Source organism: Lineus longissimus, chromosome 1, assembly GCF_910592395.1.
Source record: "Lineus longissimus chromosome 1, tnLinLong1.2, whole genome shotgun sequence".
In the NCBI taxonomy this organism is placed as follows: domain Eukaryota; kingdom Metazoa; phylum Nemertea; class Pilidiophora; order Heteronemertea; family Lineidae; genus Lineus; species Lineus longissimus.
This window is the reverse complement of record NC_088308.1, coordinates 17417311-17431024: the sequence shown is the minus strand read 5'-3', so window position 1 is coordinate 17431024 and position 13714 is coordinate 17417311. Positions and strand designations below refer to the sequence as shown.

The window sequence follows — 13714 nt, the reverse complement described above, 5'->3', positions numbered from 1 at the left end:
TTTTCAAGTTTAGTGTTATCTCAATGAGATATTTTTTCCTCGTCTGGTGTCATGTGTGCTCTTTTTAATTTTCTGATACTGGAATTTTTGGAATGAATGAACTTTTTGTCCTTCATTGCTTAGCTGCACATATAGACTACTGCTCAAAACAACATTTTAACATCATCAATGCTTGGGCCTGAAGCTATTTGGTCTGGTGATGAATCAACAAACTTGATTAGCAAAGTTTAAAATCATTATCTAAATTGAATAGAAGGTAAATCAACCACAAAAATCATCAAAAAGATTCTAGCAGACTGTTTTGGTTCTTCATTTAATACAACTCAGCATCCTCAGACACCAGGGGTGGTCAAACTAGTCATTAGTGTAGTGATTATATCTATGGGGTTGGTCATGACACTACAACTAGATAAAACTAGGAACTTACAGAATGGATAAAACTAGAAATGAAGTTTCCAGTTTTATCTAGTTGAAGAGTCATACTTAACTATCAGTCTCCCCGGATAGCCAATCTGGATGGAGTCTTCGTTATATGAAGTTTGGATGGATAGACCCTTTATTGAGCTGATTTAGTCGATTGAGTATGATTACCCCTGGCCCAAGGGGGTCCTAGCATCTCTGTACAGAATTGCCCATTGCCTGTCCTCTTGAGGCGCATTGATCCATGCATTGGGTGACTGGTAACTTGGCTTGGTTCATCATAACCGACAGTATTGCTGGGTCTTGCAAGTCCAGACATGAAACGGTGTTGGAAGAAGGTGTGTTTTCTATCAAAATTGTTTAATACCGAGAAAGATTCATTGTGAGAAACAAGCTAGTTTAGCTTAGGGAGGCTTGTGTGCTTCAACTCTAGGTTACCGGTTTCTGCTTAGTGCAGCCTGTGTGTATATAATGCAATTATTGGTCGGTTCAACGTGAAACCGTTTTTCGGTGTAAATGGAAATGTTCTTTGTGCGTCACAGATTAGGCAGTATTACACGGCTGTCTTCCCTTTCCGCATGAATAGATTAGTCCAGTATATCCTCCTCTAAAGCATAGAATGGACCAATGCATTCATGGAAGGGGTGATGGTTAATGAAGACTTAGTTTTATAAGATAATGTTTGTTAAGAATCATTGTTATCTAGACGTTGTGAAGTGTGTCTGGCATCTTCCAAAGTGCTTGTCAGTACAAGCAATAATCTAGAAACTATCTCGAGCAATAAATTTCTTACTGTTATAGATTATAGATTGAAGGTAGATGGTCTGACTTAAGCAATTAGTGTTAACCTGGCCTCTCTCGATTGTGCAATTGATTCCTGTTCAAATCCAAGGGTCCTGCCCATTCATTTTCTCTCTGGCATCAGATACGTAGTCAGTTGGTCAGTCACTCTCCCTTCCCCTCTGTCTGTCTCTTTCCTCAATCTCTCAGGAAATCTTGGAAAGGGTGTTTAAGTTGCCCACTTGTGGCTTATTTTAGGTTGCTTCAGTTGACAGAAGAACAAAAGTCATGAGCAATTTCCTTTGGAATGGCCGGTTTATTTTGGACCAGAGATTTCTTGGAATCTAACCCCGTAACTTATTCTGCCTTTAACCCTTGGATCTCTGTGGGCTACTTTTAAAAATTGCCCTACATTATTAAAAGAACATTGAACATTATCAAAGTTCCATAAATTTTGATGCCTAATTGGCTGTTTTATTTGATAAGACGATAAAAAAAACACAGTTTGTTTATAAACATATCGCATCTTTGTACCGGTGAGGTTAAAGTGACTTACTTTTTGTTCCAGAATATTTTGATTTGATTACGTCATAATATCAGTCTTGGGTTAACTGTCCCACATCCTAAGTCGTGAAGTTTCTGATTATATTGAGAGCTGATGATGAATTCCAAAGCTGGGCTTGTCTGTGTAATCCTGTTGTGTTCAAGATCATGCCACTGTGACAAATATCGCAACGACTGCGTAACAGAAATAATCTGGGGTTGAGTGTGTTCGCTGTCTGTCTGCAACCAACTTGTTTGATGCTTCATCTTGTCTGTTCTGTTGGGATCGATCAATTAGATGTGTTCAGTTCAGTGTTCCGAGAATGTGTTCAATATTCAAACGTTGTTTTGGTGGCCTCGTCCAGTCCTTGTTTCCGTCAATGTTGGTGCAGCTGTGAAGTTCGTGTTCTCTCTGTGGTCCAGTGCAATTCAAGCTCTCATCTCATCTAAACTGTGTCCGGGATACTGCAAAGGTGTTAGGAATGAAGATGCTATAATCTGTAGCAGGTTGAATTTTCTTTCTTTGGTATGGTATTGATTTGTTTTACCACAGTCAGTGGTAGCCATTCTTAGTCGTCTGTTGTCTGGTTCTTGATTTACTGAAGCAGGAATCGATTTGTGATTTGTTTGGGAATAACAGGGACTTTTATTGTTGACAGGTTATTTTCTTGTAAGAGAAGCCACCCCTGATCAATAGTCTGGGGTACGAGAAACTTCGGCAACTGCTGACTGAGAATCTTGCTCTCTATTTTTCTATCTTTTTATTTATCTTTTTAACTTTTTTGTCCTTTGTAGAAAGTTTTTATGCCGTGTTGTATTAAAAACCTAAAAGTTTTCTTGGCCAACATGTCATTTGGGGTTCCAAACTTTAAAGCAAAACAAGTGTTTATGAGCTATTTTCAGAAACAGAATTGAAATGTTGTCGATTTTGAGATTAATATCTGTCTGTAAAGAAATACCACGATGTGGTCAGGTCAGTCATTGTTGCCTTTTTACATGTTTTAGTGAGATCTTGAGAAGTATCGTGTCTCATATATTTTATGTTTTTGCTTTTAATTTGCTTCCTTTCTCTGTAGTACCTTATTACTTTTGAGATGCCTAATCACAAAAGGACAATGGTGGCTTTTGTCAAAGAATAATTTTAGTTTAGAACTCTGCCTTGGGCTTAATTGTACATGTATCAATTTAAATTTAAAGCCTTAAGATTTTTTTTAAGGGGAATTTTTTTAACCAAATTGAAATTGCATTGTGATAGCCCTGTTGTTATACTGTTATCTGTAAATATCCTCTAACTGGTGGAATGGGTGGCTTCTTACTTCAATCATCTGCCTATGTGGTGTAAATGATAACTGTTGCTATCGCAAAACCTTACAAATTCTTGTAATCACATCATCAGGCCTACAGACATATATGCTATAAACCCAGTTGTTGCAGTTTTGGGCTTGTCTAAATCTCTGTTAAGACTTGTCAGGCTTTGCGTTGAGATACTTCAGCCGAATTTGACGTTATGACATTTTCGACAAGGCTTAATCTGCACAAAGGCATTCGATATTTGCATCGAGATGTTTCATGCTGATTCAAAGTTTGACGATACTTGGAACAGCAGTCATCTAAAGCCATGCTAATTGTCGTTGATTTGGAGCAATATGGTTATTTTTGTCTCAGTGGTTTTGATGTGGCTGTCTGTTGTACATACGATCATTGGCTTCATAGCATGAGAGAATGTCTCCTCGCAATTGTAAACATTTCCATGGGTTGAGTACTTCTGCATGGGGTTGATGGTGCAGGCTGTAAATATGTCATTATCAACCAGGCCCTGTAGTTATTGATGATGAGGTCAATAGGTGTATTCAAACCCTTCCACAATTGTAAATAGATGTTTTTAGTGTTTTTATCTCAATAGATAAGACGAGTCCTTTTGACCAAGATGTCTAATACCATATTAAAGATCTATGAGAATTCATGCAAGCTTTATTTTTTTCTCGATAGTTGTTTGTGGGACTCTTCTAATTTGACTCCAAAATCATGAAGTGGACAATTATATACAGGCAGTTTATTTTGGACTTAATGTTTTCTGGAATTGAATATCAGCTTTAATTGGCAAAAAATGCAAGTATGCCACCGTGTCAATTTGTGTAGGGGTTTTCGACTTCTAAGCTATCGTAACCGTAAAGAACTTTCCCTCACAAGAATTTTGAAAAAGTGTTTGTTGGTATCTACCGTAAACCCCTTAATTTTTGAGGCTGTAAATGGCATATTCAGCCAAGCTCTTTAGTAATAGCTTTATTTCATCTCCTAATTACAAGATTGCTTAATTTTTTCTTCAACCATAATCAGAGTTTTTTGTCGTCAACCCCCCACTTTTCGAAGTATTTGGGTCGCAAAAATAGAGTGGTTTACAGTTTTCTCTTACCGTGTCTGTAGAACCACTGGTTTCTATAAGCAAAACAAGTACAGTGCACACAAGCAAGTCATAGAGAGCAACAGCAAGTCAGCTTTGTTGACTGGTAAAAGAGGACACGCTGAATACTCTCAGACAAACATATTGCTATTGCTATTGCTCTCAATTTGATGAGTTCTGTGTGATCTGTACTTTGTTTCTATCAGTCCTGCAAGAATTCAGTGGTTCACAGTTGCCTGTGTGCTACATACCAATACATGTAGGTAGGTTTTATAAGTCCTGCTACAGTTAGACGTTTCACTCACATTCAAAATTGCCCTGCATGAGAAGGTTTTGAAGGCCCAGTCAATTTTGAATAATGGCACAAAATGGAACCTGACCGGAGTCATTAAATCTGGAAAAATAACCACTTGATTCAAATAATGGAATTCAGTTTGATGTGTTCTACAGTGGAACCTCTCTTAGCGGACACCTCTCTATTAAGGACACCCTCTCTAATGACACTGGTTTTGGTCCAAAACCTGTCGTTTCCATTCAATTTGACCTCTGCAATCAGGACACCTCTCTAATGAGGACAGCATATGTCAGTCCCAAGTGTGTCTTAATAGAGAGGTTCTACTGTAGTCTATTGATGGAGTTTGGACCCGATTGCAAGGCAATTTAGACTGTGTTCTCAATTCAAATGTCTAACTGGTGTATATTCATTCTATGTGTTCAAAATATTTGAACGTTCAATAGAGAAATCTTATAATGGCATTAACGAAAGGCATCGGTTGATAAATTGTTCTCACTGTTGCACTTTAGCTGGATATTTTGTAGAATATTATGAAAAGCTAGTGATTGATAAAGGTAAGTCAATAAATGGATAAAGTATGGAAGAAGGGAGTCTTATTGTTTTTAGATCTTTTTATTTCTTTCCTTCATATTTATATGGGTCAATTGTTTTCAGTATATTTATATTTTGATCATATATTATTTGACAGGCTATACAGTCAGTTACACAAGAAGTTGGCATTAGCTCGATCAGTTTTTTTGGCATGGGGCATGAGAAGAAAACCTGTTGGCTTGCATTTGCTGCCATCTATTGGCTGATGTATCAACTGATATGATGTGTTGTATGCTTTAACCTCATTGACTGTTGATAAATTGTTGGTTGCGAGCTTTGAAATGAAGTTTAATTTCAACGAAAATCCAATGAACTGTCGTATTTTTTCAGATATGATGATGATGACATTGACCCGAGGGGTTATAGGTAATTGTTAAATCATTTATTCCTACCTAGCCTCTGTAAATCTTATTTCTAACCAGCCTAAATCATCACAGTGATTCGCACATCAATTCCTCCACCCGATGCCATCAAGCAGATGTAGGAAGTGAAATTAGTTGATTTAGGATTTAGCAGTGAAAGAGATTGCTTTTAGTCGAGGTTAATTCTTGCTAATATGAAGCGAAAAATCAACCTGTTGCAAAATATGCAGTGTCGCCACTCTTTGAGAGTCACTGATTTAGTGCTTGCCACAAGCAAAGTACTATTTAGTCCAGTTCATACAATATGATGATGCATATTCGGCAATGGGTCTTGCTATAGTTTGTTTTAACAGTTGCTGTTGAAAGATAACCACTTTCTTTAACACCGACGCAGTTCAATAGTTCTTGCTCTACAAAGAATCTGAGGGGAAAAACAAGTTTGATATCAAAGTACAAAATTATAAAAATGTCAAATAGTCAAATTTTCAACGAATAAAATGTGGGCTGAATTTGACTTCGGAAGTCGACAAAAATCAGTTGAATCAGATTGTTTGTTGTGTCTGTTTGCTAATGCTGTTGTTTGTTGCACCTTGTGTGGCATTTGCAAGTTTTGACTAACCCAGTGCACAACAAGTGTTCAAATGATAATCCAGGAAACGTTAAAACCGTGTTTTTTCATTGCAAAATGGAGTTTGAAAGCATGCTTTATTAATCACATTATCAGTTCCTCTTGGAATTTTTGTAAGTCTGATGATGACACGACTAAACAATTCACGTGTGAAATATTCAGTTACGAGAACCCGTCGTCTTTCGTCGACAACGATTCTAGACACCCATGTTGTGAGAATTCTAAACGTGAGATGGGAATTGTGACTGAAGACAAAATCCTTTGCCATTTTGACAAGGGTTCACTCTTGTTCAGTAGTCCACAGTGCACTTAAGATGATTCAAACTTGATGTGGCCCAGATGACGTAGTAATGTTGTTTATCCACAACAATTGAGACTGAGTTTGATAAACCGTCATCAAAACAATCCCTTTGGAGAAAACCTCTCAGTTGGTTATTCCCAATAAAGCAGATCTCAAAATATCATCCACTCCTACAATTACTTGTTGGCTGCCATCTTCATTACAGCATTGGCTGCTAGACTCCATTGCATGACATCGCTAACATCTGACCTCGGACGTCCTCGTGTGACTCCTTATTACCCAGAGATTGGAATACATTTAACACACAGGATCCTGTTTTAGTTTAAGGCTCTTTAAACCTGACCCAATATTTAGAAGCAGGGTTTACACAGAAGTCAAGTTTCATGATTCATTATTCAAATGTCACAACTCGTGCTTGAATCAAAGATTTTTCAAAACATACGTGATCGCCTGCCGTATTCAGCCCGCAGTTTGTAAATTACTCCTTGTTCTTCACTACACACATGAGTTGTTGCACGTGAAGTATAAAGTGACAGCGTGACTTCTATGTAAACCTGGCCAACACGTGTGACTGAAACAAAGCATTCTGCAACAGTTAACAACCTGGCCAACACGTGTGACTGAAACAAAGCATTCTGCAACAGTTAACAACCTGGCCAACACGTGTGACTGAAACAAAGCATTCTGCAACAGTTTACAACCTGGCCAACACGTGTGACTGAAACAAAGCATTCTGCAACAGTTAACAACCTGGCCAACACGTGTGACTGAAACAAAGCATTCTGCAACAGTTAACAGCCGAAGACGGTGGTTAACTGTCACAGAAGCAGGCTCCAAAAGGTCAAGAGAAAAAAGCTCACCACTGTGATATAAACATGGCTGTAGGTGGTAGATTTATTGGCTGTTACTGACAGTACAGTAAGGTGCTTTTAGACTCTACCATATTGTACCATCAGCATGAGCCAAGCACTCGAATATATCGTGATATCAACAGTCATATGTTGTGACATAGCTTATACCGTCTGATGGATGATCTTGGACCAATTGGAGTTCCTTAGCCAGGAAGTCTGTGACCTCTGTCACGATCATCAGATGCAATTAATAATTCGCTAGTCTGCTAGGTCATCGTAGTTTCCCCCCACAGACTGGCATCTCTTATCGCTCATTGCAGCAATAGATATAATACATCTCTACAATCAAAATCAATACGCGGTGGCAGGCATGCTTTAAATTTGAGGAACTGAAGTTTATAAGGAGGTGAATGTCAAGTGGTGACCCTGTGTTTTAGACCCACGTATATAGTGTGCATGCTAGATTGTACATAGTATCATAGAAGAATATGAGTGGCAACTTGTACCAGTTTGTGTCTTTAGGGATGATATCAAAGTATCTTTGAAGTCAGAGAGACTAGGTCACCTTGTCCCAAGATCCCCCCCCCCCCCCCTCTCAAAATGACAAAGTTAAGAGACTGTGAAATTCATTGATTCTAGAAAGAGAAATTGAGATGGATGTTGAAATCATGAACCCTCCCTCCCAGATCTTACTTTAGTTGTCTCTCTGACTTCAAGATGATTTTGGCGCGCTCCCTTATTGCATGGATATGAAGAATAGTTTCAAGGATCTACATGTACGAGGAAAGCTTAACAAGATCAGCAACAGGAAGTGGCAACCAGGCTCAAGGACATGGGAGTCGGATGGGAATTGATTGGGTTTAGCGGACTGACCACGGGTTGAATTGCCCCTCCCTTGCCAGTGAAGAACTTCGATGATCAAAATAAATGAGGAAAAAATGAGTGAGGAAAAAGTTGGTGTTGAACAAACACAAGCCCATCCAATCTGCTTTCATCTTGACGGGTCGAAGACTACGCAACAGGCATTGTGTTTTCCCGATGGCTTTTATTTACCATTAAAATGAACACAATGATGAGTGTATAGATATCGCTTGACCGTAAATATCAAGTTGCTATGTCAGCTTGGCTCACAGGTTGACAAAATCCAGTCAATGGCTAATATTTATAAAGACTAGTAAATGCTTTTACTACAGTTTTCTACAGAGATGGCTTGTGTAAATGTACATGAAGTTTAAAGTAAAAGCATTTACTAGTCTTTTATAAATATCAGCCAATGTATTTCATTGTACAATATTCATTCATTGAAACATATCGTGCCTCTGCCAACCTCTACCATTAGCATAAATTCCATCAGCAACGCTGAGTGCATCCATACTATTGTAATGATAAGTTTGCATCTGTTGGGGATGGACTTAAGCAGGAGAAAATTAAGCTACCAACTACACTGCGCACACGCGTCATAAGCAGACACTGCTATACAGACAGGAAGAACATTCAATGCAAGGCTATTAGATCTCCAAGGTTGCCAGGCTGCTTTATTATGCATTGGTGTATGTTTATGAACCTGCATCCAAAAAAACTCGCATTCTCTGCTGTTATTTTGAATAACATGATGATGTGTCCATAGCGACGTTGGTTTCTTGACGTGGTGGTGTTGACAGCGTCTGCTGGTCGTCAATACAGGAATCGGACCACTCATTACATAGATAGATTGATCAGAAACAACTCGTCATGCAGCAATTATTGTCAAACATTAACCCTATTTAATCCCACTCGTGGGCGATAAAATTGGTGACATTTTGATATGTTGGGAGTGTCTGTTGTTTTTGTCATGCCTTAAATATACTCCGTATTCTCTGCAGAACCATTTTCGTATAACCAAGAAAAATGCTCTTGTGGCAAAACACTTCGAATCAGGTACATTCTCAACTCTTCCGCATGCCGTTAATTTCATGTTGTCTGGAGCATGAACATACATTTGATTTGACCTTTATATTTGGGTGGCCTTGACCTCCCTCATTTGACCTCTTTTGTTCCCTTGACCTTCAGTTTGACTGAGATTCTGTTTATTTGTCCACTTTTCACAAAACCGCGAACTAAACCGGCGGCAAATAGTTCTGGTTTTACAGTATGCTATATTTTGGTTTTGCTCCTGCATGCAAGTATAGGATTAAATTTTGCACATAAAGTGAGGTTGGTGTGCATTTCAATTTCTGTTAGTCCCAATCTCCGCTTGTTTAAGTAACAGGATACAACAAAAGAACTGCAACAAGTTTATAGATGGCGGCAGGAGTATATAAAGACTAGTCTTTATTAATTCTTGATGGTGCCTTACATTCTTTCTTTCCTTCACCAGGCTATCAGTCTTAAATTATTTCTTTCCTTCACCAGGCTATCAGTCTTAAATTATTTCTTTCCATCACCAGGCTGACAGTCTCATCGCCCATTCTTCGCATGCCTTCAAACGAATTCCAAATTGACGTGGTGATACCAGCAATAGAGTACGAGACGGCATTATGAAAGGTGCTTGGCTCCGAAGAGCAACACTAGAATAGTCGGGTTAGAAAGAACTTTTGATGAATTACAAGCTTCCGTCACTTGCAATTAAATATGATTTACGCGTTAACAAGTCTTAAAGGCCTAAGCCGTTTGTTTACATTTTGTTGCTGTTCCATGACGATGACACTGCGCGACTGCAAAGGGGGCACCAGAGAAACCTTGCCATTATTGGCGGATTTGGCATGATTGAAACAATAGACTTACCTTGTAATATTTTTGTGACAATCCCTGAGCCCACCCTTACCCTAAATTAATGTGCAGCTTTCGAGAAAATTGATACCCACATAGGGGTACATAAACTACAAGCTGACATTGCAAGTATGCCTGCATGCATTATGACTATTAGTGTCTCCTGGTGTTAGAAAAAGGAAATTAATATAGTTGAACCAGAGGTAAATATATGTGAATGGATGGCTTAGCCCTTTATGATGATTGGAAAAGGCATTGGCTTGAATGTTTTAGAAGTTTTTCTCAGGAAATGTGGCAGCGGGTATGGGAGATATTTCATCGGTATTAGCTTGTTTGCCATCTGAAATTATCTCGAACACATATAGCATTGTTGATTGCAATGTAAATAACTGCATGCTTGGTATCTGGTATTGCGTATTAATGTATTAAAACTGAGATTGCGTAATGTATTTATGCAAACTTAACTTTTCCTCTTTGTTTGTTTTCTATATTAGTATGGTATGTGTGAAGCTTATACCATGACCCCACCCTAAGATGACAATTACGTCAAGTGTCAATATCCCCTGTCCATTTTGTACATAAAAGTGTTAAGATCGGCCTCTGCACTGAGGCAAGGGGCGTCCCTTTTTGTGCATGATTTTCATCTGTTTCAGTGGGGTTTCCCAATTCCAAGTCATCAAAGCTGGTGGGAAAATGACTACGGGGTCGCTAAGACATAAATGTTTTCAGACTTTTATTTACTAGCACTACCCACCACGAAGCAGTGAAAAGAACATGACGTCATATCGTCAAATGCGCATTGCCACAACTGAGACCAACTCCATATTCACCTTGATCTTCGGAGCCGGGGCCCATTTTAACTTACCTAGTGTCCTGCTTAAAGGAGGAGGGTCTCTGTGCCAAATATGCATTTTCTCGGCCTCTGAGGGCTCAAATTATAAGTAACTCTATGCCTCTGGTGGGCGAGGCGCCCTGGAAAATGTTGCTTCTGATGAATAGGGGGACACCTTATTGGCCACCCCCACACTGTACATTGTCTTATTTTGGTCCTGTTGTTGAGTGATACCCCTGTTAGAAATGGAGAAAAATGTCCCTATGATCCTTGATAAATTTTGCATTTTTCTGTATAACCTAGCGGAACATCTTGTCCGACAAGATAGTGGCCAGCACTGGATTGGTGGGCAACCATCAAGCCGAATTTTCTAAGTACACCATCTTTATTCAAATCCTTTTCTTTCTATTCTAGAGCGAAGGAAACTGAGGACACGTGGCTGTGAGGAGATTCGCATCATGAAATTGACAACTGCTCATTACTTATGGAGGACCAAATGCGCCAGAAATCAGTTGCTGGGAATTTTCATAAGGGCTTGAGATGACAGGTTACTAAAGCTTTGGATTGTTGCACTGAAAAAGACAATGGTTAATATTTATAAAGACTAGTAAATGCTTTTACTACAGTTTTCTACAGAGATGGCTAGTGTAAATGTACATAAAGTTTAAAGTAAAAGCATTTACTAGTCTTTTATAAATATCAGCCATTGGCTGATGTGAGTGAAGTTGAGCAAATGCTTTTACTTCAGTTTTGTACAGAAAGGCCTAGTGTATAAAATGCACATGGTGTTTTAGATGAAAACATTTGCTAGTCTTTATTCATATCACCCTATGTTTAAAGTGGATTGATTGAAAAGTTTGGAACTCCTAGTGATTGCAGTCAGCCAGTAGCATTGACCTTGGCATTTGTTGCCATCAGAAGACGGAAGTCTGTTGCAGACTTTAGAAATAATTTTTGTACAAGAGCATGTGATAGTATATTTTAGGTATTTGACATAATTATCTCATTCGATCAAAGAAATTCATCAGCTTAGTGTTGATTTAAAAAAGGTTATTCTTTAACAACAACAGAGTGTTTGAGTGTATTCCAAATACATTTGTATTTTGGCTTCAGAGTGACCTTCTTCCTCCATACAAAGTTTCATCTAAAGTATTTTGTTGTAGTCTATTGAAATGTACCTTCTCTTTCGGTTCCTAAAATAATACGTTTAGATGAGCTCATTGTAACCACTTTTGTAATGAAAAGGCATACATTTTGTCACAATCTTTCTCAGTGCTTTGTTGCACAGAGATATCTTGTGATCCTATTTTCATCTCCTATCAATCATATGAGGACAAAGTCACAATCAAGTGGCCCTGATGAGGTCACTAACATGACAGCCAATGGTGTCAGGATGAAATATTTGGATTAGAGTTCTAACACTGTTTGTAATAGGATAACTTTTAAAATATTATCTTATTGATTTGTCTTTGTAATGAATAGAAACATGTAAATATGTGAATATTGTAAGTGGCTATGATATGATAATGGAATTACTGCCAAAGCATGTTCTATTCCCGACTCATCTTGATTTTCAATACACAAGATTAAATGAATTTGTTTTATATTATCATAATTAAATACAATATCAAGATAGCATATCAGGATGTACAATTGACTGTTTTATTTTTAGCGTTTTTTCTCTCCACATTTTTTCCCAGGTCTCTTCTAGTACGTTTGATATAACATTATCTGGTCAGTCAAGCTTTTAAATTGATTTTGAAGATGGACATTGTGGTATAAAGGCTGTGAAAAGTTTATCAATGACCTACGGAGTCGTGTAAGAACAGAAATGCTGAAAGAATTCTAGCTGAACATGGACTCATTTTCCTCAATTTGAGCCCCAATTTATAGGCATTTTGCCGTCTCTGTCCATTAACTCTGTCAGTGGCACCATGTGAGCATAATGTCTCTGTAACATCCGTTTGATACCTTCACATGTTGCAGTGTCCGAGTCACATGGGCTGACACCTGAACAAAAATTCTGTATGTCAACACTGTATGTTTGTACATACATGTATATAATTGTCTGTGAATTTTGATGATAATGACACAGAAAGTCTCATCCCGAGGATATCTGAGGATAACATTCATTTCTTTGGCCCTCTATTTCACTTCAGCCAATGAGGGACATATGTCTCTGGGGTTTGTGTGCAGGGTTGAAGAAGCAAATATCAACCTCTGATTTCCTCTGGATAAGAATGACCACATGTTGATGTACAAATGACTGGTAGTATATTTGTAATTATCATGTCCTCTGAGAAATATAAGGTTGATGGTGATGTTGGCATTTTTTACATGCATATCAAAATTACTTTTTAAAAACACACCATGTAGCATATCATTATGAAACAATGACACTTTAGTGTGAAAATAAGCTATCCTATCTTGGGGAAATCAATATTGAAAAGGGGGTGGTGCTAGGAAGCCCAATATCACACTCTAGCACACATATGAAATAGAAGATATTGTGTACACTATCAGAGCATGTTAAGAGCTGGTTGTTAAATCCTCCTCGGTCACTTCCTACTTCAAGAAACATTAAAATAACTTTACATTTCTCAAAGAAGATCTGTGCAGGAAGAACATTTAGATAGCATTATTTTTCATTGAATATGAAGTAGAATTGTACCTAGCAGGCCTATCCCAGAAAATACATAATTCCAGATCAGATAGGATTTTGTTTGATATAGTGTCATAATAATGAATCATGTAGTGAATGTGTTATTGTTGCAGGAAAGTAAATTATATGAAAATGAAATAACGATATGCCTTGCTTAGTTATTTATAGCTCAGCTGACAAATTGGGCATTTTGTAACCGTAAGACCCGGGCTCTTCAAATCTGGCCGTCGTGAAGAACAGCCCAAGATATGCTGCTGACATAAAAAAAGAGGGCAAAGAGCGTAAATTGCGCCAAAAAAT

The 13714-nt window shown here is 38.1% G+C and overlaps 1 protein-coding gene across 8 annotated transcripts in view; it reads left to right on the top strand.

Annotated features, from left to right (window-relative positions):
- LOC135489265 (PH and SEC7 domain-containing protein-like) overlaps positions 1 to 13547 on the top strand; it is a 56066-nt gene extending 42519 nt beyond the window's left edge. For 4 of the 8 annotated variants that reach the window (XM_064774538.1, XM_064774592.1, XM_064774576.1 and 1 more), the window contains 2 exons: positions 5361 to 5396; positions 9599 to 11132. In XM_064774538.1, coding sequence (XP_064630608.1) covers positions 5361 to 5396; positions 9599 to 9692 — 130 coding nt within the window. In that variant the 3' untranslated portion in view covers positions 9693 to 11132. Of the gene's footprint in view, positions 1 to 5360; positions 5397 to 9034; positions 9090 to 9598; positions 11133 to 11166 lie in introns of those variants that run through there. The other 4 variants (XM_064774547.1, XM_064774564.1, XM_064774568.1 and 1 more) reach the window with 4 other exon arrangements.
- Positions 13548 to 13714: the final 167 nt, after the last annotated feature.